Source organism: Amblyomma americanum, chromosome 10 (assembly GCF_052857255.1).
Source record: "Amblyomma americanum isolate KBUSLIRL-KWMA chromosome 10, ASM5285725v1, whole genome shotgun sequence".
In the NCBI taxonomy this organism is placed as follows: domain Eukaryota; kingdom Metazoa; phylum Arthropoda; class Arachnida; order Ixodida; family Ixodidae; genus Amblyomma; species Amblyomma americanum.
In genome coordinates this window covers 675,238-696,733 of record NC_135506.1, presented here as the reverse complement: position 1 = coordinate 696,733, position 21,496 = coordinate 675,238, and the positions used below count along the sequence as shown (strand labels likewise).

The 21,496-nt window shown below is 48.7% G+C and overlaps 1 protein-coding gene across 4 annotated transcripts in view; it reads right to left on the bottom strand.

The window, feature by feature from the left end:
• The window catches only part of LOC144106486 (uncharacterized), a 79,319-nt gene that overhangs the window by 42,470 nt on the left and 15,353 nt on the right, over positions 1–21,496 (bottom strand). For 2 of the 4 annotated variants that reach the window (XM_077639303.1, XM_077639304.1), the window contains exons 1-2: positions 6,154–6,880; positions 5,867–6,090 (exon numbers count right to left, since the gene is read on the bottom strand). In XM_077639303.1, coding sequence (XP_077495429.1) covers positions 5,867–6,090; positions 6,154–6,826 — 897 coding nt within the window. In that variant the 5' untranslated portion in view covers positions 6,827–6,880. Of the gene's footprint in view, positions 1–5,866; positions 6,091–6,153; positions 6,881–11,907; positions 12,102–21,496 lie in introns of those variants that run through there. The other 2 variants (XR_013309020.1, XM_077639305.1) reach the window with 2 other exon arrangements.

Here is a 21,496-nt window from a genome sequence, read left to right as displayed (position 1 = left end):
CGTAATTGAACGATGGTGCTCTGAGTGGCTTATGTCGCTAAACATTTCAAAATGCCAATACATGCAAGTATCTCGCAAACATTCCAGCCTCACTTACGCTTATTCATTGCTTTCAAACACATTAACAAACGTGCAATCCTACCGATACCTCGGAGTCATCATTTCCAGCAATTTAACACATCTTGAAATTAGCGGCCAATTCATCCAAATCACTCGGCTTCATCAGACGATCGTTATACTTGGCTCCTCCTTCTGTCCGTAAATTGGCATATGAAACCTTAATCCGTAGTAAACTTGAATATGCATCTTCTATATGGAACCCTCATCAGGCGTACTTAATTAACACCCCAGAAGCTATTCAGAACCGCGCAGCACGTTACATAACCTCAAATTATGACAGATACTACAGCATCACCAGGATTAAATCAGCACTCAATCTGCTACCACTTGAGAACCATCGAAAAATCTCACCACTTTGCCTTTTTCATAAATTGTATTACAACTTTCCTTACCTCCGTGACTCATTACTCCTACCTCCCATCCGAACATCGTGTCTCCCCTTCAATTCCCTGAGTGTTCAGCGTTTACATGGTTCTACAATAGCCTTCAATAAATCATTTCTACCTACAGCAATAGAAAATTGGAACCAGTTACCAGATCACATCGTAAACAAGTGTGACGCTAGTAAATTTGGAGACGCACTAATCGAACATTACATCAAATGAAAAAAAAACAACAACCTCATGCTTTGATTTTTACCATTTATTTTTTCTTGTTATTCCCTATTTAGCCTATCCGCCACCATGTATTGCTTAGAACTGCATTTTAACATTTCACAGTGTATTCCAGATCCTTTTTGCATTGTGTTGTATTTTACTGTATTAACATTGTTATTCTCTTTACTTTGTATTTCAACTGTTCCCCCCCCCCCCCTTATGTAATGCCCGAAAAGGGCCTTTAAGGGTACAATAAATGAATGAATGAATAGTGGCGCCATGCAGCGGCTAAACTGCATTTCCTGGCAGTTGGCAAGCCTTGAGCCACCTCGGGGCTAGATGCTTCGTCTTCATCGCCTCTCGTGCTGTCTGCTGCCTTCCGCGTCCCAACGTCTTGCGCGTCTAATTAAAGCAAGTAAACCAGCCCTGCTTACGTCAACCGTTTCTCGGTGACAGTATAAACACAACTAGAGGAACACGTCACAAGCATGCACTCACCCTTGAAGAATATTTCTGTCACAGTAATACTTTCCGATATTTTTTATTTCCACAAGGTGTCCGAGATTGGAATCGCTTGCATGCATCAGTCAGCCCAGAGCACCATAGACAAATTTATTACCCTCGCTTACAGCTCTGTGCTTACGTTCCTCGCACCATAACCTTGTTCACAATCTTGTAATACAGTGTTCCTCTCAGTGTATTCATTGCAGTATTCAAGTGCTATCATCAGTTTTATGACTCGATTGCTTTATTTATTATTGTCATATGTGTATTGCATGTTTTGCATCTATTTTTGACTCTAAGGAAAATATTAGCACTGAACCTATATGTGTATGTTTTGCCCTCTCCTGTAAAGATCCCAAGAAGGGATTGACAGTATTCCGAAATAAACAAATACATAAATAAAATGTACACAACTGACGAGGCGGGCGGTGTCTGCTCCGCTGTCGGCGCAGCGGCGAGGCGCGCACACCAGCTGCGTGCTCTGACGTCACTCCGCGCATGCGCACAGCTGGCGAAGCGCTGGTGCCACGGCTCAGCTCGCAGGCACGCTGGCCTCGCGAAGTGGCTGGCGTAGTGTAGCTACCGCTACAAAACACCGTTGCAACGCTGGCCCGCAAATATCAGCACATATCACCGCTCGGAAGATTACCAGTTTACGAGGTCGCCACGCCGGCGCGACAAATCTATAGGCTGCTGTCATGCCCCCTGGAATCGAAAGTTTGCGTCCCGAACAGAGTGCTCTTAATCGCCGCAAAACAGCGTCTCTGGTTAGGAAAATACAGAACCCATTCGCGCACCGTTGAAAGCAAACTGCACACACGTGTTCGCACCGAGAGGAGCTCCAGCGGAGGAGGCAGCAGCTGTCTCTAACGGGCAGAAACCAAAAAGACTTAAAACAGCTCGCGCGGACACTTCTTTGCGCACATTGCAACGTAGAATTTGAAGGAGCACTTGAGTCTATTGAAGCGTCCCGTTGGGCAGCTTCTTTAAAAGCAGTGAAAGTAATGGGAGCTGCTCTGCAATTCCAAAGACGAGGAGAAAAATAAATTATGAAGTCATCGAGACGGATCTGGTTATTTTGCTCTTGTGGATAAACTCTAAACGCAGACAAGTATGGAGTATTTCGGTGGCATAGTTAATGTGAACTTGTTCGTTAAAGTAGAAAATTCGCTAAAAAATCGACTCGTAAAAACAGGTTTCAGTTGTATTTCGCTCTTTACAATTTTAGTGCCGCCATTTTTGTCTCGTAGCCAATAAGCGAAGTACCGGCATTTCACACCCGCTTGTGCGTGTAACTCGCACATATTTATCGAACACGTGACATATTTTTTGCGCCTTTGTGCCGCCGGGACAGACGTAAAACGAAGGATATCGGCCAGCGCAGCCAACCCGTGCCGACATCGCCTCGCAGTCACAAACGAATGTTCAACCGAAAGTCGGTGTGTACACGTTGCGCCGAAAACAAGGACTCATTCCACTGGAAACGGGTGCTCTGTGCATTCGGCGCCGTTAGTCAGGAGGCAGGCGTTCGGCACAGGGGCTGCGGTGCCGTCACCGAATGTCTCCCTTATCTGGAGACAAATAGCCTCGGTAAAATGACGCTAGAACAGCGCAGAAAACGACGTAGACACCGAACGAACGCTGACTCAGAAATGAGGCTTTATTCGCAACGCCTGGCGTTTGTGAAGAAAATCAAATGCATGACACATGATCATATCAGAAAGCGTACGAAAAAATTGAACTCGATAAACTCGCTATTCGGTCAGGCCAAGATGGTTGTTGCTCACAAAGTGTTTCGCCGGTGATCCGTCCTTTCCACACCGAGCACGCAATGGGCTGCCACGTACCCGGGCGCTTGCAAGGCATTCCGGCGCTCCCTCGTTAAGGCCTGCAGCGCCCGTCGTCTACAACGACTGCTCATCTGCTTAGGAGCGGAAATCCGAAGAAAGCCTTTCCGTGTCCTCTCTTTCTCACTCCATTTTTCTGACTTTCTTCATGTTTGTGTTGTTCTTGTGTTTATTCGTTTTTTGTTTTTGTTTTCATTTTGTCTACTCATTTCTTGACGTTATTTATTTTATTTTTCTTGTTTTTATCTTTCACGAGTTCTGGTTTTTATTTCATCACATATATGTTGCTTGTTAACTGCTGCTTAATCAACTTTTACATTTTATTTTATTTACTACACAGCTTGTGATTGACAGTTTGAGCGGACAATTTCCGGGCCACAAACTTCCGTCCACGCCACTAGTGAGCCAACCAAGCCTCGAAATGCCGTGTAGGAAGTCACACGTGGGACAGGCCGGAAGCTGCCTTAACGTTGGGAGCATCGGAATGCACGTGACGCCCCTTGATCACATACCGGCGAAAGGCTTTGTGCGGCCGGGTTTTGAAGAAGCAACATCTTGGCCAAATCGAATAACACTCTGAAAAGGCGAACTATTGAACAGAAAGGGTATATATAAACTGCGCGGACAAGACGGGACGAGAGGCACACAAATCGACAGACAAAGCGCTTTGTCTGTCGATTTGTGTGCCTCTCGTCCCGTCTTGTTCGCGCAGTTTATACCCTTTCTGTGCATCATGAACCAACTAGCCCGCCAGAACGTCCTTCTTCGCTAAACTATTGAAGCATGCAGAATGACGTCGGGACAGCAGGGAGCATGCGTCATCGTACCGTAAGTGGCCGCAAGAGCAGAAGATAGGCATGATTGCTCGGAAGCACGTGGCGGAGCAAGCCCGCACTTGGGGCCGCCGCCCAGATGTTTTTATCACGACTATGCATTCGCAAAATTGTGCTGTTTCTTTTTTTTACATGACAGCCTCAACGTGGACCCGACGCAGCCGTTTTCGAAAACAACCTCTTGTACTTTGAATTGCCTCCCGTAATCAAGTGATTCTTCTTTCGTTATCGTCTGCGTTTTCTTTTTTTCTCCATATCAAGAATATGTTGGTTGTTGGTCGTATGCGTATAACCGTGTTCAGCGTCTTTCCTGGATTCTATTCTTTTCTTCTAAAATTATGCAGCGCCTGCAATTTACTCCAGTGTTAAACAACCAACTAGCCCGAGCGCAAACCTTACTTAATTGCAAAGAAACGGACTAAACACGCGCAAGTTACAACAGAAGCTGTGAGAAATATGACATGTATTGCATTACACTCTTGAGGTGACTTAAGCGTCGCATCAGTTTTTGCTTTTGTGTGCTTTTAGAAGTAAACATTCAGCACGAACGCGCCCGTCGGTTGCAATCAAGTATCGCATTGGGCAAGAAACGTGGTAGTCACAAACTGCGTTAAGAATCATTTAAATTGTGTCGCTTCGCGGCTAGCGTTGAAGACTCGCACATCGCTTGTTCTATCATGCAATTCGTAAACCTAGTGAGTTTCGTTATACGGATGTCCAGCCATGCATCCAACCAGATGTGACGGAGGGAAAAAGACAAACGCAGTATAACCTACGCGGGACTGACAGAGCACCAGTTTTTTTTCCCTCACACGCTACTGATGTGCTGAAAGGCCGCAAAGCTGTTCAACCAACGTGGCCAGTATCCCCGCTTAGTGCACGGAAAGAGCGCGCCCACTCGGCCGCCGCTCATCGCGCTGACCTGCCCCGCCGCAGCGACTCGGTGGGGGCGCATCAGAGCGGCAGACAGCCGCTTCCCCCCTCCGCCGATCGCGATCCCGTTCGCTGCAGAGCAAGCAGACCGTGACATTTTCCCTCCCACCGGACCACCAGCGGCCGAGTGATCGACTGACGTGCTCCCTTCGGCGAAGAGCGCGGTCGTTTATACCGGGAATGGGAGGGCAGTCATTTTTCAACGGGAGCAGAGTTTGAGAGGCAAATGGGCGCTTGTTTGCGCGCCGCCGGAGAACGACCGTGCCCTCCTGACAAATGGAAGCTCGGGGGGTTACCGCACCGATCTGCTGCTTCGGCAGCTGCTCCCCTGCCGCCGCCGAGACGGCGCCCTTTTGGCACTTCCTCGCAGGCACTGCGCGCGTCTTCGTTCGAGCGATGAACACTCGCGCTCAATGGGGGACGCCTGCCCATCATGTGTGCGTACAGACGGATCACCACTGCGGTGTGTCAGCGGCCGTAACCACGTGCCTCTGGGCACGCAGCCACGGAAGCCGGTGCAGGCGAAATACATGCACTACAGTCTATTGATGTGCCCCTTTTGTACAGCCCATGAGTAGTGCGCGCCGGTTATCTGGGATAGAGTATCTGTGTAATCACGTTTTGGCAGGGGTTTAGACACCATTTGAGGAATTCGGCCGTTCTCGGTAGCTCAAAGGCGGGGTTATGGATGTAACGATCAATTTTAAGGAGAAACAAAAAAGCATTTTTTTCTTTTATGAGTACAGCTTGCTGTTTTAATCCGGACCAGACAGGAACGTGCATAATAAAACATAATATAATAAAAAGCCAGAAAGACCTTCGGACATCTGCTTTCTGCGATTCCTGGACAGCGGGCCATCAAGGCCAACCTTACATTGAGAAATTTTCACTTCGCCGAAAGGGTTACTCGCACCAACACGGGCTTCTACAATGCCTACAAACGCGGCACGCATCACTCTGTAGAGTTCGTGTCTTCGCGGAGCACGTTGTGGTATATAGTCTGGTCTGCAAATATAGCCTCTTGTCAGTATACCTTTGCGGCGGCGGAGTCCAGTGCTGCGCGCTTCGCCCTGAGCGCCCTTCGGGCCTCGGCCGTGGCCTTGGGCTCGGGGGGCGGGTGGTCGTGCAGCCCCTTGGCCTGGAAGAACACCGCCGACTCGGTGTGGCGCCAGAAGTGCGTCACCGGGTAGCCGCAGTGGCCTCGGCACGGCTGCACCTCCAGCCGACCCGAGCAGCGCCGGTTGGGGCACGGCTTGCCTACACACACACACACACACAGTCATCAAGCGGCAGTCACATCGAGCGGGGGCGTGCACGTACCCTGCTGCTTCTTGCGCGCCTTGTCGCAGATGGCGGGCCGCAGGTGCACCCTGTGCCCCTGGTCCGAGACGCAGCGCAGGCTGCAGACGAGCACCCCGAGGCAGGACTTCTTGAGGATGTGCACGTTGTGGTTGTTCGTGTTGCGCATGGCCCATCCGGAGGCGTGCCGCCGAGCCTCCTCGCAGTCGGGCCGGTACACGTGGCGGCAGTGGCCGTCCGCCCACTCCTGGTACTCGTCGAACACGCTCACCTGCGGGCCCAACAGTCTCCCTTTCGCGCGCCGCCGGACGGGTCGAGACAAATGCAGCCTCCATGGTATGTAAATAGACCGCGAATATGCATGGCGCAGCCATGTAGTCCTTGCTTCCTTTAGGGCGCGCCCTTGGGGTCCACAAACAGTGTTTTGACAGCCGCCTTGACGACAGGCGCTCGTCGTTATCACTCGCCGTTCATAGCTGGCGCCGCACACGTTTGAAATGTCTCGCGTGAAGGCTCGATGGAAAGATCTCGCTTTGCTTGCGAAGCCTGCCAACAAAGCCCCTTCCACGTATGCATACTTGCTGCGCCTACTAAACATGCGAGCGTTTCCTGGTGCGATAGTAATGCCCAGATTTTCCATAAACGGAGGAAAAAGTGTGTCGCATAAAACGAAATTAGTTGAACTAGTACACATCGTTGGCTTTGTGTCCGAAAGCTACGTCAGGAATAATCAATTTGCGTCACCTAGAGTCGCTTTAACTAGTCCCGAAAAAATTGTGCTTCCATTGAGCTGTGGCCCCCGTCACCCGCACTCGACGCTGGGGCTGGCACTCCGCAAGAGAGGGTATCATATCTGTATAGTCACACAGCGGTCTATTTCCAAGTATACGCGCGATATTGAAGGTTGTTATCGGGGCCCAGGGATAGCACTCCTCTGTGCAGACAGCTAGGGCGTGCTGCCTGGGTTTCCGGTCCGCTATGTGGAGGGGATTTCTCGATGCCTTTGCAGCCAGAAACGAGGCTACAGTTGAAACACAGACGTGAAGATCCTCTGAAATGCGTCCAAGTGTGAACGGTATTTAAGCTTACTGTGACACGATGATGAACAGCGCCAAGGGGGAGCCCTGACCTCCCGTTCAAATTCCAACCGCTGACCGAACTAACGTCACGTCTGCTCGCACACTGTTCCACTATCCGACCTTTGGCGCCTCAGCCGCGACACAAAGGCGGGATTACCATCGGCTGCCCCGCCGCTCGGATGGGGCCAGACTCTTTTGTCGAGCTCGGGGAGCGCCGCGTCGGGCGCAATGCGCGAAGGCCCAGCTCTGATGGGAATCGCGCCATCCGTTGCGGAGGCCGGAGCGGGAACAGACGCCCGAATCTCTGATCTCTGACGGGGTACACAGAGGTGTGGCCGTCGCTCCACGGGACACGCGACCACTGAGGCGACCTCGTGGCATGAAATTCACGTCCTCGTTGCGTTTGCTTCATTTGTCCCCTTCGGTGGCGTCGAGGTGGCAGGACAAGCTGAGTGAGCGACTTGCCGGCTGACTTGGCGATACGTGCGTACTATGCCTATTGCCCAAACATTCGAACAATAATGGATAAATAAAATGCATGAGAAGTTGCGAGGAGAATGGCTAGGTTTGTCAGTAATCACCTGTGAGGTCGAAACTAATTAAGAGTCTAATGAAAAGACTCGAAAGTAATTTTAGGACAGCGCAGCCAGGCGTGGAAAAGGACGTGACGGGGGTGACGTCAAGATACGGACTAGAAAATAAACTCACGTCAATAACTTTACGGAAATTATCATAATGATGATCATCATCAGCCTCCCTCTGCAGGGCAAAGGCTGCTCCCACTGGCGTCCAATTAACCTTGACCTGTGCCACCTGTGGCGCACCGCCACAAATGAAATAACTACATCAGCCACCACACCTCTGCCGCCCTGCCACGCTTGCCTTGCATCGGAATTCACTCTGTCGCTCCGCCCTGAAAGTGCGCTGCCCATGCCGCCGTTTTCTTCTCGATTTCAGCGACAGAACACTGTTAACTGGCCTTTGTTCCTGGACCGGCTCCGATCGCTTCACGTCTCTCAACGTTGCGCCTATCGTTTATCCTTCCACAGCTCGCCGCGCTGTCCCCAGTTTAAGTTGAGGACTTTTCGTTGGCCTCCCAGTGTTCGCTGTGATGGCCTTTGGCTCTCGGCTGCTGATTCCAAGTTTCTGGGATCGAATCCTGGCCGCATTTCGGTGCAGCCGGAATGCAAAAACGCCCGTGTGCCGTGCGTTGTCAGCGCGCGTTAACGAATCCGAGTTGTGACCTAAATTGACCCACAGTCCTCCACTACGTCATCCCTCGTAGTGCACATTAGAGAGTTTTAGCGTAGCCGCACAGTCGTACGGCAAGTACGGTAACGCGTTGCCGTTGCTAGGCTTGCCTACCCACATTTGCCGCACGGTATCAATTGCCGTAGTTACCGTGTTTACCGTACGGTAGAGCTAAAACCCTATATTTTTTAGCATACCGCGGAGACGCATACCGGTTTACCGAACCCCCCTTGCGCACGCGCAGTGGCACTGTTGGGGTGGGCGGCTGCGCATGCGTAGCCGCCGTCCAGCAAATCTGTACACGTCTCCGGTATGCTCAAAAACGTCTAATGTCGCTTCCGGACGTTAAAACCCCACAACTTGCAATTCTTTCAGTTTCCGCCGCATAGATGAGGCCGGTAATTAAGGTACACTTTCCTCTTGAGGGCTACCAATGATGACCTAAGAGTATACCGGCCAAATGCAATGGGGAACAGGACTTGGGGAGGAAACGGTGGGGAGATTTCGAACGCAGCCGGTGCGGCAGAGAGTCAGGCGGGAACAGAGAAGCAACAGCGTGGCTGGCACGCAATGATCAGAGATCCATCGCCTTGCCCTGCAGCGGGCCAAAACGGAGCTGATGATTGCCAACACAGTACTGAGGCGATTTTGGTGTTGAGGGGACGCCTGCTTGTCTGTTATTTGCCAAGTGCAGAGGTTGCATTTGATTCGATGTTTCGTTCATTGGGCTAAAGGCGGCGCTAATCGCGCGTTTAAAGACGAGGCTAAGTTACGAGCGCAGTGCGAAATCAGTCTCGGCCACAAGCGACAAGCCACGCGGGAAACTCTCGTCAGATGGCTCGAAGGGCAACCGAATCACCAGGAAAAGGGAAAACAAACGTACATTGTGGTGCCATCTCGCGGCACTCATGGGCGGCTGAAATAGCGGTATTTTCTTGCGAGTGCGCGAAAGTTCCTCCAAGAGCCGTGTCAGCTGCACTGCTGGTCCAAGCCACCGACGCTCGCATGGGCCCATCCCCCCACGAGGTGAGTGACCACAGGTGCGGTGGTGTGGGACCTGCCGCATGCAGGCGAAGCAGAAACGTGCAGCGCTGAGGAAGACACGAGGAAGCACGCAGGCCAGCCATGCCAGTTGATCGGTGCAACGGAAAAATGCTCGAGGCATTGGAAACCATTGGGGCTAACATAGCACGCTGCCAGAGTTGGAGAACAACGTCTGCTCACCAAATCAGCCGCACAGAGACATGCATGAAAGAGCATGGCGCGGTGACAAAGCCTCCGTCACATGTAGGTGCCCTTTGCTCCAGCGACGGGAGCAATACAAACTGCGCGATAAGTGCTCCCATCAGCCAACGTCGTATGCGTCCTCCGCAAAGGCTGCACCGTGAGCGGAATCGACTCGCAGAGATGAACGACTGCACCGCACTGGCGGCGAGGGAGGAGGCCGGAGCGTCAGGCGGCGGTAACCGCGCACGAGCGCGCCATCATTGGATGCGCTGCCGCCGACGGCCACGGTTCGCGGTCAAGCTCGCGGCGACCACCCCGAGCGGACAGGCCTAACGACCGGTTGTCGGCAGCGGCGGCGTCCATTACACGCGGGGGACTCGAGGGTGCGCCGCTCATCGCGCCTCGTGTCGGCCGCTCCCGGCTTCCACGCGGGGGGAGATGAAGTGCGTGCGAAGAAGGGCGACGGGACGGCGCAAATATTTGTCCGGAAAAAGAGGCGCGAAGAAAGGTGCTTCGCGCCGCGCGTTTATCTTAAGAGGCTGCGATCAAGCTCCCGGCCTAGCGCTAAAACTGCTCGTCGCCGGCAGTGACGCAATGAAGCAGAGCGAAAAAAATATATATATCTTCCACCAGTAGTCGAGCCTGAAAGCAGTCTAGTGATCTCTACGGCCGCTAAGCTGAAGGCGGACTGAGTCACTTGTCCACGACTGTCAGCTTCAAGTCGGAGAAGCTAACCTCTTAAACATGTGCCATCCGAATGAAAAGAAAAGAAATAATAATAATAATAATAATAATAATAATAATAATAATAATAATAATAATAATAATAATAATAATAATAATAATAATTGGGTTTTTTTGGAAAAAGGAAATGGCCTCATATATCGTTGGACACCTGAACCGCGCCGTAAGGGAAGGGATAAAGGAGGAAGTGAAAGAAGAAAGGAAGAAAGAGGTGCCATATAGTGGAGGGCTCCGTGATAATTTCGACCACCTGGGAATCTTTAACGCGCACTGACATCGCACAGGTAGCACACGGGCGCCTTAGCGTTCTGCCTCCATAAAAACGCAGCCGCCGCGGTCGGGTCCGAACCAGGGAGCTCCGGATCAGTAGCCGAGCGCCCTTACCACTGAGCCACTGCGGCGGGTAAGAAAAAAAATGAAAAATTGGTTTTCAGGAGAGGAAATGAAGCAGTAACTGTCTAGTTCTAGGCGGGCGCACCTCAACCCTGCCGTGAGGGAAGGGATAAAGGTGGGAGTGAAAGATGTGGGGGGGGGGGGGGAGGAAGAGGTGCCATAGTAGAGGCCTCCGGAATAATTTCGTCCGCCTGGGGATCTTCAGCGTGCACTGGCATCGCACAGTACACATGTCAGTACACATGTCAGTGCACGTTAAAGAACACCAGGTGGTCGACATTTCCGGAGCCCTCCCTACGACGTCCTTCAAAGCCTGAGGCGGGTTGGGGCGTTAAACCCCCATAAACCATAGACCAACCACGCCACAGAGATAAAAGAAATTCACATATTCCCTATTCACCGCTTCTCGCATGGAACATGGCGAAGCGGCATCGGGTGGATGTGCTTTTGTCCGTCCCCATGAAACTGCCCCGTATCCGCACATCCGTGCAGTGCAAACTCTGGACGCCGAACCGTGGTGCTCGTGACTATTCGCCATGACGAACCATTTGTTCAGTGCACCGAAGTTGTCGTATATCAGACAGAGTTATTATGCGAGCCCGGTATACATAGGGCAGACTGGACGATGTCTGAATGCATACGTCCTCGTGAGCGCGGGAAAAATGTCGAAAACAAAGAAACATATTCGAGCGTAGCAGCCCACTGTCTCGCGTGCGAGGGGTGCTCGCCAAGGTTCAGCACCACAAGAGTGTTGTACAAACACTTGGGCAAGACAACACGGGAGATAGTTGAAGCCTATCACAGCACCAAAAACCGGGACACACGGATCAGCAAACCTGCCATATTTCTCACAAATGGCAAATCCTCGACGGAAGTTGACTTAACTGTGCACTGTTTATGTGTGTAAACCTTTTGTTTTCCTTTTTTTGTGTGGTTTGAGCCAGTCGTGCGCATAAGAGCTGCTATTCTCGATGGCGAATAATGCTGGCTGAGAGTCCTTTCGTATCTCGCGCTGCTGACATGGATCACCAGCAAGGAGAGTCCTCCCAAATGCTCCGCGATCATTGAGCACACGGCGTACCTTGGGCACGTGGCTGTCGTTGATGTCCCAGTCCGCCTGGTGGCCTGGCCCAGCACTGCAGGCCTGGACCATGGCCGCACCCTGGTGCCCCGTGGCTTCTGCTGGGCCCCGGCTGTTCCCGGCGCTGCACTGCAATGCGACGGAGCTGCCAGGGGCGGAGGGCTGCCCTCGAGTGGGCCAGGCGCCGTCCTGGTCTATCGTGAAATCGCAGATAGAGTGTGCCGCAGCCGTTTGATTTTTGCGACAGACAAGTAAACGAGCAATGGCAAGTGGCTCTACATGCGGGAAATGAGAAGAGCCACCATTCTGGGCAAACGAAACAGGCAGAGAGAAAAAATTAACAAGGCAGACGTCGTGACTGCATGCCCAAGTTTTGCGCGGTGGAGCGCCAGCCGCGTAGCCCCGTTCGTTTAGTACGGGGGGACTTCCCAGCAAGAGCATTACCAAAAACAAGAAAAGGGTAGGTCTCCTTTCCCCCCCCCCCCCCCCCTCGAAAAAAAAAGAAGAGATTGGATGGAGGGGATACTTACTCTGCGCCTTAAAAGTATGGCCTGATATATATAATGGCTGAATCCCCATATGTGCAGAAGCTATACTCCGCATTCATCCATCCCTGGGAGTCCCCTCCTGGCGCAGCGGTTAAGCAATGCGCCACTGCCCCGCGATGGCTGCCAGCGGTGGGCAAGCTTGTGTAACCCATGGATTCCCAGTGAAACAGCGCAACGGCACAAGGCCAGAGGACAAGAAAGGACGATACACAGCGATGGAGGTTGCTCTTCCCGACCAACCTGCCATTGATTTAAACGTGGCCAGCTTGCTCGCCATCACGTGGGCGAAGACGCCGCAAGGTCTGCCTCCTACAGGTTGCTCTCTGGGGACCACCACCTGCCAGAGCCACATACGCCCGTGATTTTTCGCTCACCACGCCGACACCGGATTCTCTGGAGAACGAGGCACTTAACGCTATTGCATTAAAAAATGTGGCTGCAGAGCGCACATTATTATCGCCAGTGCGTTTTTTTATTATTAAAAAGGACATAAAAGTGCCTGATTATGGCGCCGGCTATTCCTTTGCGCATAACTGAAGAAGAAAGAAAAACACCAACTATCGGCAAAGCTACAACAGACATAATCAGTAAGAAAAAAAAATTATGAGATCACATGCGGCCCCCGCATTGAACGAATGCGTAAGCACTGACGCCTCCTCGCTCCTCTTTGACCCTTTTTTGCCTATATTAATCAAGTTCCATCATTGCCCCTCTCGAGTTTTCAAACTTGGCGCCACGCTTCGTTTTTAAATTTGGCGCCACTTTTGCTGTGGCCCCGCCCACTTTTTGGACATTTTTGGCTCTAATTAATTAACTAATTACCCCACATGCACCTCATGCATATAGTTTCTCACTATTACCTAGACGGAAAGCTGGCGCCCCGCCTATGGGAGTTTGCATGGAGCCTCCTCGAGACCACCTGTACGACCATGGGCGCTCTAAGCATCATGGGGCGGAGAGCTACCGACTGCAGAACCTCAACTTTTGGCCAAGAAATAATGCAAGAATAAACGTTGTTCGATAATCAAGAACGGGCGGCAGGTGCGGTGGTGGAAGGACGCTTGCCTTATCTGCTCTCCTTTGACTATCCGATCAATCGAAGGAACTTTATTTCGCAACTTTACAAGGCGAAAAAGGTGGCCGGAGAAAAAGCTGCTATACAGTGCAGCTGGACTGGGGCTCCAGCCGCCCGACAGCATTGGAAGCGAATATGCATTAAAAATAATAATAATCAGCACGCTAAATCAAACAGTAATATATTAGAAAGCCAACGTTAGCACGTTATTAGAAAGCCAGGCGTTCGCGCTAAAAGGAACTACTATGAAAGTCTCGTCCTAGATGCAGGTAGCAACGTCGGAAAACAGTGCCACATTTTAAATTCATTTCTGAATAAAGCGTCCAAAAATAGCGTAACTCCAATATGCCACGCCGGTAAAACATTCACTTACACTGATGGCATTGCTCGTGATGCAGTAGTTTTTGCCGATCCACCTCAGATAACAGCGTCGACACATTTTCATAGTTGTCGCCACGTTCCACATTCGTTTTTCATTTTGCCCACCTCGTCATACGAAGTGCACGCAGCTATTCTGAGTCGAAAACTTGCAACTTGCGGCCTAGATAACGTCCATATGCATAATATCACTCAAATTATTGGTCATCTTTGCTCACACCATTAATGTAATTTTCATGACTGGCGTGTGGAATTAAAACAGAGTAAAGTCATCCCCGTACTTAAAAAAAAATGTGACAAAACCTTTACAACGAACTACAGGCCCATATCCATCCTCCCTTTCCAGTAAAGCGGTAGGAAAACGAATTGTAGAGCGTCTCTCTAACTACTTAAACAAATATAATCTATTAACGCCTGGGCAGTTCGATTTTCACCAAAGATATTCTACTAACTTGGCTTTAAAAACACTTACTGATAAATTCAAGACGGCAATTGATAAAGAAAAACTAGTTAGATTCATATTTACCGACTTCACTGAACCATTCGATAGCTTTAATCACGACATTTTTTTTTTTTTTTCAGAAAACTTTCTCCATACGGTCCCGCCGTAGAATTACTCAGAAGTTATTTACTGAACCGAGAGCAAGCAGCGGCCACATCAGTTCATTCCGAATCAAAGATCGTTAGTATAGGTGTTCCCCACTCGGTGGCCTTTTGTTTTTAATTCACATTAATGAGTTACCATCATGCCTCTGATCGGCATCCCAGCGTCTTTCGTACGCAGATGACAGGACTCTCTTTACCTGTCATCAAGGCATTAACCGACCAACTGAACCGAAGACTTGGCTAATTGAAACGTATGGTGCCAAAATAATAGACTGATAATTAATCCCTCCAAGACGAAGCACATTGTTTTTAATTCAAGAAAGAAGGATCGAGACAACATAACGCCATTTTTCATCAACTCTCAAGAAGTTCATCCCAGTGGTTGTTGGAGTTATTTATTGATACTGCAATCCCAGAGTTGGAATTTTAGCGGCGCGGGGATATAAACTAAGCAGTTTAACAAAACAGGCAAAAGCAAACAAAAATAACAGTGCAAGTTGAAGCTCTTCTGCACCATTGGGAATACAACAATTAAACATATACAACAGAACAGTGAAACAACAAATGCAATAGAAACTAGGTGATATGTTGCGAGAACAACGTCAGCGAAGGCTGCAGCACTTCATTGTTAGTGAGGCTATTCCAATCGGAAATAGTGTGTAGAAGGAATGAGTATTTAAGGGCACAGGGTAAGGTAAAATTAGAAAAAAATCGTTTTTTTTTCTTTTGGAATTTTAGAAGTTCAATTCTTTCTACACATGTTCCATGATCGCACTTTCCTCAGAAAGCCATATTTACGGCTGAAAAAACGCTTTTTCCGAAACCAAGTAGTGAGCGGCCACGCCCCCTTTCAGGATTATCGTCAATTTTTTCAACCAAAAAGTCCACCACCTGATTTCAAAACTTGTCTAAAATCAGCTACATATAAAAAATTGTCTGGCAACTATTGTACAGCTCCTCTTTTTTAGCCAAGACAATCCTGAGACGCTTTGCACGTTTTTTCCACGTTTCTGCAACCTTCATGCAGCTGCGTCCGAGTGCTATCCCTTTCGATCAGTATTGTAAATTGTGCCGGTGTTGGTTGCTGCTGATAAGTTGAGATGCCCAGGGCAAAGAAGGCCTTCGTCAGGCGTGAATTTCACGGCAACCGCTACGCTCATCGTGAAAAAGAAAAAGGATGTCCACGACCGAATGAGATCCCGAACGCCGAACGCGCCAGCTCCTCGACATCGAAGCTTTCAAGATTTTCTCTGTGCTTCCAGGAAGAGGATGTGCTACAGAGCAGCAGCCAATATGCCTTAATGGTCATGGACGGCATTTGTGCCGCAATTACACAGATTTGTGTGTGCAGAGAGTGCGGTGGAAGTGTTGAGCTCATCGAAATTGTGACAAAACGGGTAGGTGTTGCAAGCGTGTACAGTTTGAACTGTGAAGTGTGTAGTGCCGCACAAGGATTTGAGATGTCGAAGAAAACTACTTCTGGCCTCTATGAAGCCAACCTCAGGTTAGTGTATGCCTTGAGGTCCATTGGTAAGGGAATGGCTGCAGGAAATATACTCTGTGCTATGCTAAACCTTCCTAAGCCGCCGACAAAGTTTGCGAAATACAATCAAGAGCTTCTAGGTCACATCGAAGATGCTGCTCAGGAGTCGATGAAAAGGGCAGCTGACGAAGCTGTGCAGCTGAATGAGGGGGATAAAGACATCGCAGTTGCTCTTGATGGAAGCTGGCAGAAGCGAGGCCATACTTCCAATAACGGCATAGTCTCTGCGACCAGTGTAGACTCTGGGAAAGTGCTGGATGTGGAGGTTTTGTCTAAACGTTGTCCAAAGTGCAGCATCAAGGGTACAAACAGTGACCCCCTTCATAGAGAGGTGTGCCAAACAACTACCAAGGCACCAGCGGTGGAATGGAAGTCGCAGGAGCACTGAAAATTTTCGGCAGGAGTGAGGAGCTTCACGGCGTTCGATACGTCAAATACCTTGGGGATGGTGACAGCAAGGCTTTTATGGCTGTGAAGGCACAAATGCCATATGGTGATTCCGTTGAAATATCCAAGGTTGAGTGCATAGGGCACGTGCAAAAAAGGATGGGCACAAGGTTACGAAGGCTAAAAAAAGGAAACAAAGCAGGAAAACTCTCTGATGGAAAGAGCCTCTCGGGCCGAGGCCGACTGACTGATGCAGTAATAGACAAGCTCCAGACGTACTATGGTTTGGCCATCAGAAGAAATGTAGGAAACCTGGATGAAATGCGAAAGGCCGTTTGGGCAACCTTCTTCCACTTATCGGCCACAGACGATGACCCATGCCATGGACTTTGCCCAAAGGGACCTGATACGTGGTGTGCCTTCAACAGAAGTCAGTCAGAGGGCAAGCCATTTTTCCACAAGGAGAGTTTGCCTGCATCTGTCTTGGAGGCTATCAAACCCATTTATAGGGAGCTATCGAAGGCTGAGCTCCTAGAGAAGTGCCTGCATGGGCGAACTCAAAATGCAAATGAGTCGTTCAACCATGTTGTTTGGGAACGCGCGCCAAAGAATGTGTTTGTTAGGCTTCGGACCCTACGGATGGCAACACTGGATGCTGTTCTTTCATTTAATGATGGTAGCATCGCACGGGCCAACGTTTTGAAGGCGTGTGGGTTGAACCCAGGGAGCAACACCATCAAGTGGCTGAGGGAAGCTGACCATAAGCGCATGTACTTTGCGGACCGAGCAACACGACAGCCTACAAAAGAGGCCCGACAGTCAAAACGACAAGCCGAAAAGCAAAAAAATGACGGCGACAGTGAGGGGGCTATTAAACCAATTACTATGGAGGCGTTTCTGCGAATAAAAAAATGGTTTTTCACATCTTTTTTCTCTTTACGCTCTATTATCTCAAAACAGTGTTTTTTCTCACAAAGGTACCATTATTTCCAATGCCTTTCAAGACAGACGGCTGATTTTTTTTTTTGCAATCATCTACATAAGTGTTGCCAACTACTGAACTAGAATTAAGCAATTTCACTGAGCAGTTATTCTGTTATGAATTTTGAAATGCGCAAAGAAAGGCCAGACTTGTGTACTACCGGAAAAAATTTTATTAAAATCGAATTTTCAACACATTTCAAATATTCTAGTTCAGTAAAAAGTGCACAAAATTTGGCAAACAATGATATATGTATTATTAGGCTACTGTTATTAGTTAATGAGAAACATGTACCTCAACATGGCCTAAAATGCATGGGAAGTATAGGGCTTACCCTGTGCCCTTAAAGAAGTTATTTCGAACGCGAAAAGGAGTTAAAGTTAGCTGGTGTCGTTGTCGCGTCGCATATCCGGACGAAAAGCAAGCAAATCGGCGAGCTTCGTTCTGTAGTGTCTTTTAATTAATTGATACATAAATTTAAGTCGTGCACAACGATTTCGCTCAGTTATTGTCGGAAGGTCAGCTTGGATTAAAAGATGTGTTACGTCGGTAATTGTTAAATATGTACCGTGCCGCCCTCTTTCGAAGCTTCTCTAAGTTATTCATGTTAGTTTGTGTGTAATAATAATAATAATTATTAGTTTGTGTGTCCCCAATGACAGCAGCATAATCTAAGGCAGGCAGAACACTACATTTGTAAGCAAGTAGGTGTACAGATGGGGCAGACAACCGCAATGCCCGTCTCAAGGAATACAGTTTACGAAAAGCGTTACACGCTATGGAGTCAATATGTTTATGAATTTGGCTTATTTTTGAAGTTACTGCTCATATTAAACAAATTAAACAAAATGATTCATAGTATTGCGGGGTTAGTTCAGCAGCAGGAACAAGAGGCCATACACAGAAGACACACCAGAAACCAGCACTAGCTGCTGCAGCGTCCTTGTCCTCGTCGTCGACTGCCCAGCGACAGAACAACGTCCTCTTCACTTCGCGACTGTGTACCGTAACACTATGGCCTACGAATTATTCTAAACGTACGTGACTTCTTCAACAACGCTAATCACACTTCATTACGCCCCTCATCCACAGTCATCTCAATTAATGCCTTAGTTCCTGGGGTCTTACGTATCAGACTCGTGTATCTCTTCTAGAACACGTACAAAATCAAGCTGTTGGATTCATCACAAATTGTCACTATAATGCTCATGTCACTCCGCTTTTCAGTGAACTGCATATTCTTACGATTAATTTGCTACTCAAATTTAACTCGGGAATCACTGCGTTTCAGTTCGCCTTTAATAGCAATTTGCTTTATATTGTCGGTAAAAGTAGCCTAAATAATCCCAGCATCACGCGGTTTTCTCAACACAATTTTCTTCTACCAAAATTACATACTAACTACAGCAAACAGACAGTCGGATTTGCAGAAATTAACCACTGGAACAGCGTATACCCTCCACCATTCAAAGCTCACCGTCTCCTACTTCCTTCAAACGGTCGTCACTTTCTTTCATTTGTGCCTAGATCTTTATTTTTCTCTAAAGAAGAACATCATTATGTGTTATTTTCTTGCTGGCTTATTATTGCTGTGTTTTTAAATGTTTTTGCTGCTGTTGCATTGACGTTTAGTAGTTGTTCGTGTGGTTATTGTTTGTTCTTTCGCTGTAACCTGAAATCGGTAATCTATCAATTTGCAGATAACACAGCGTTGGTCTTGCCTGAGATCGAGACTGCATGTTGGAAGCTAAGGACTCTGTCAGCACAGCTTTACCACATCAGAAGCTGCACAACCGCACAACAAGTGTTTAAATAACGTGGCGAAAACGTATTACGTTATGGTATCACCTTGTACAGATTTTGTTCGGACACTTTGAAGAATCAACAATCATTTGCAAATGTATAAAAATATGGCATATGGCGCTTCAACGGATGACGTGAATAGAAATAACACATCCAAGCTTGCAGAAGTGTTAACCATAGAACAGTTACGTAATCACGTGATATGTACAAAACAATATTTCAATCATGCGTTTAAAACTGTAAAGCCTAAAAGTAAATTTAACCTGAGGAAAACCGAATTTTACGCAATGCCAAAAATATACACCAAATATAGTAAAAGGTGCAGAAATTTTTGTCCCATCTTTATTCGATAAGTTACCTAAGCAGGAATTATGCTTTTGTTCGGTTACGCATGCAAAGCGAGCACTAGGAAACATCTGTTTTTACGATTGTTGTAAATTCTGATGGTGTCAAAGTCGATGTCATTGCTACCTTTTTTATTTTTCTCTCATGTCTGTAGGAAAAAAAAATTATAACTGTGGATTACTTGTGTACATAGCTGTCTGATGCCGTGTTGTTAAATGCACGTCACTCTGAGCGAGTTGTATATCCGCATTTTGTTCACTTTGCTAAAAACAAAAATTTTATTGCTCGTTTGGAGTGAAGGACCCCTTATGTATACTGCTGGCTGCCAGTGCCGCGCACAAGCCCAATGTGCTTAAGCAGCGCAGGACTACAAAAGTGCAAATTAGTGCCAATAAGGAAAAGCAATTACAAAACAAGCGATGTTTATTTCTTGCATATATGTCTTGTTTACAAGTGCATCTACTTTCTCACAAGGGGTCCCATTACAGCTTTCCGCATCGGGACGTCTTTCTGCAATACATACCCTGATGCATTGTGTTCACTGACATCAAACTTGACCTTGAACTACCGGCGCAGAGGTTAAGCGATGCGCCACTTCACTGGCAGGAGACTTTCTGTTACAGCCGCAGGTAGCGGTGTGCGACCAATCATTAATTTAACTGCCACCAGATGCCACAAGTTTGCGCAACGCTCCCCCAAACTTGCCCGAGTAGCTCTAGCATAGTTGGGAGCACAAGACGACGCCCTGGAGCAGCGGTCTCGCACCAAAAGGACCTCCCCGTGTTATCAGTCCGCGTCCCGAATGCTTTCACAGCGAGTCTCCAACAAGTGAAAGTTGATGAATGGAGGTTGAGCACTGCTTGCATCCTTGCTGCGATGGCCGACTGGCTTGGGCCTCAAGGCGTGGGCCAAGTCTGAACGCGGGTCAACTCAGTTTTAAAATTTTCGGGAGTGGGCCACCCACAATTCGGGGACGGGCCAGCCCTAGCTATAGTTGGGGGTGGGCCAATTTCATTTTCAGGGTAGGACAAGCCGGTGTTCCACACCAAGGTTTACCAGCAGTCAAATTTCGGCTAAGGTCAAAGGTCGAGGAGACTCATCACCTTTTTCAGATCAGTTGCTATTAAGTAGTGATTTCGCATTAAAAGAAGAGCGCGTATACGAAAGACATGCAAAATACCTGCCATGCAAGCCCGAGTCGACATTTATGACCAGCCCAACAATACGCTGCTTCTGCAGAGTATTTCGTGCGGCCACCTTCTTTCGGAGACAGCGCGATTTCTTCAAAGTTCTAAGCGCAGCCACGCAGCAACAAGGAAAGCTAAACACTTCTCACAGAGCTTTGCATTACATCCTGAGGTTGATTAGATACAAAACAGATTGCACAGTGTCGGATCCAGGCGAGGGCTCGGAGCGGGCCCTCTCAGAATGGGTTCGCGTGCGAGTCTGTTGCACGAACATACGCGCACGTAAAGTGTAGAAGCCGCGGTGACGGCGACCCGAGCATATAAGCATATGTCTGTGTTGGCGCTCCTTCTTTCCGTTACACAAAATACAGCCGCGAAAAAAGTTCTTGTTGACACCCGGGAAGCACCGGCCGGCCTCCCATGGCGTCGGAGCGCGAACGCCTGATTGCGCGAATACACGACACATTGCAGTTGGAGAAAAAAAATTTCCTGATCCGGGATCGAAGTTCGGAGCAGTCGCTGTATACACACAAACCAGGATGGCCGGCAGATGGTACGCGAGGCCATATTTATTGGCGAGGCTGATCCTCGGGCAAGGACGAATTTTTCTTCAGGATCGAAGCTCCTGAGAAAGATCTTCAGCTTTCCTCTGTACCCGCACTACTGTGCTCATGTGGACGCTAGTTACTACCTGTCTGACTGTCCTATTATGCAGCGCGCAAGAAAGACAGCAGT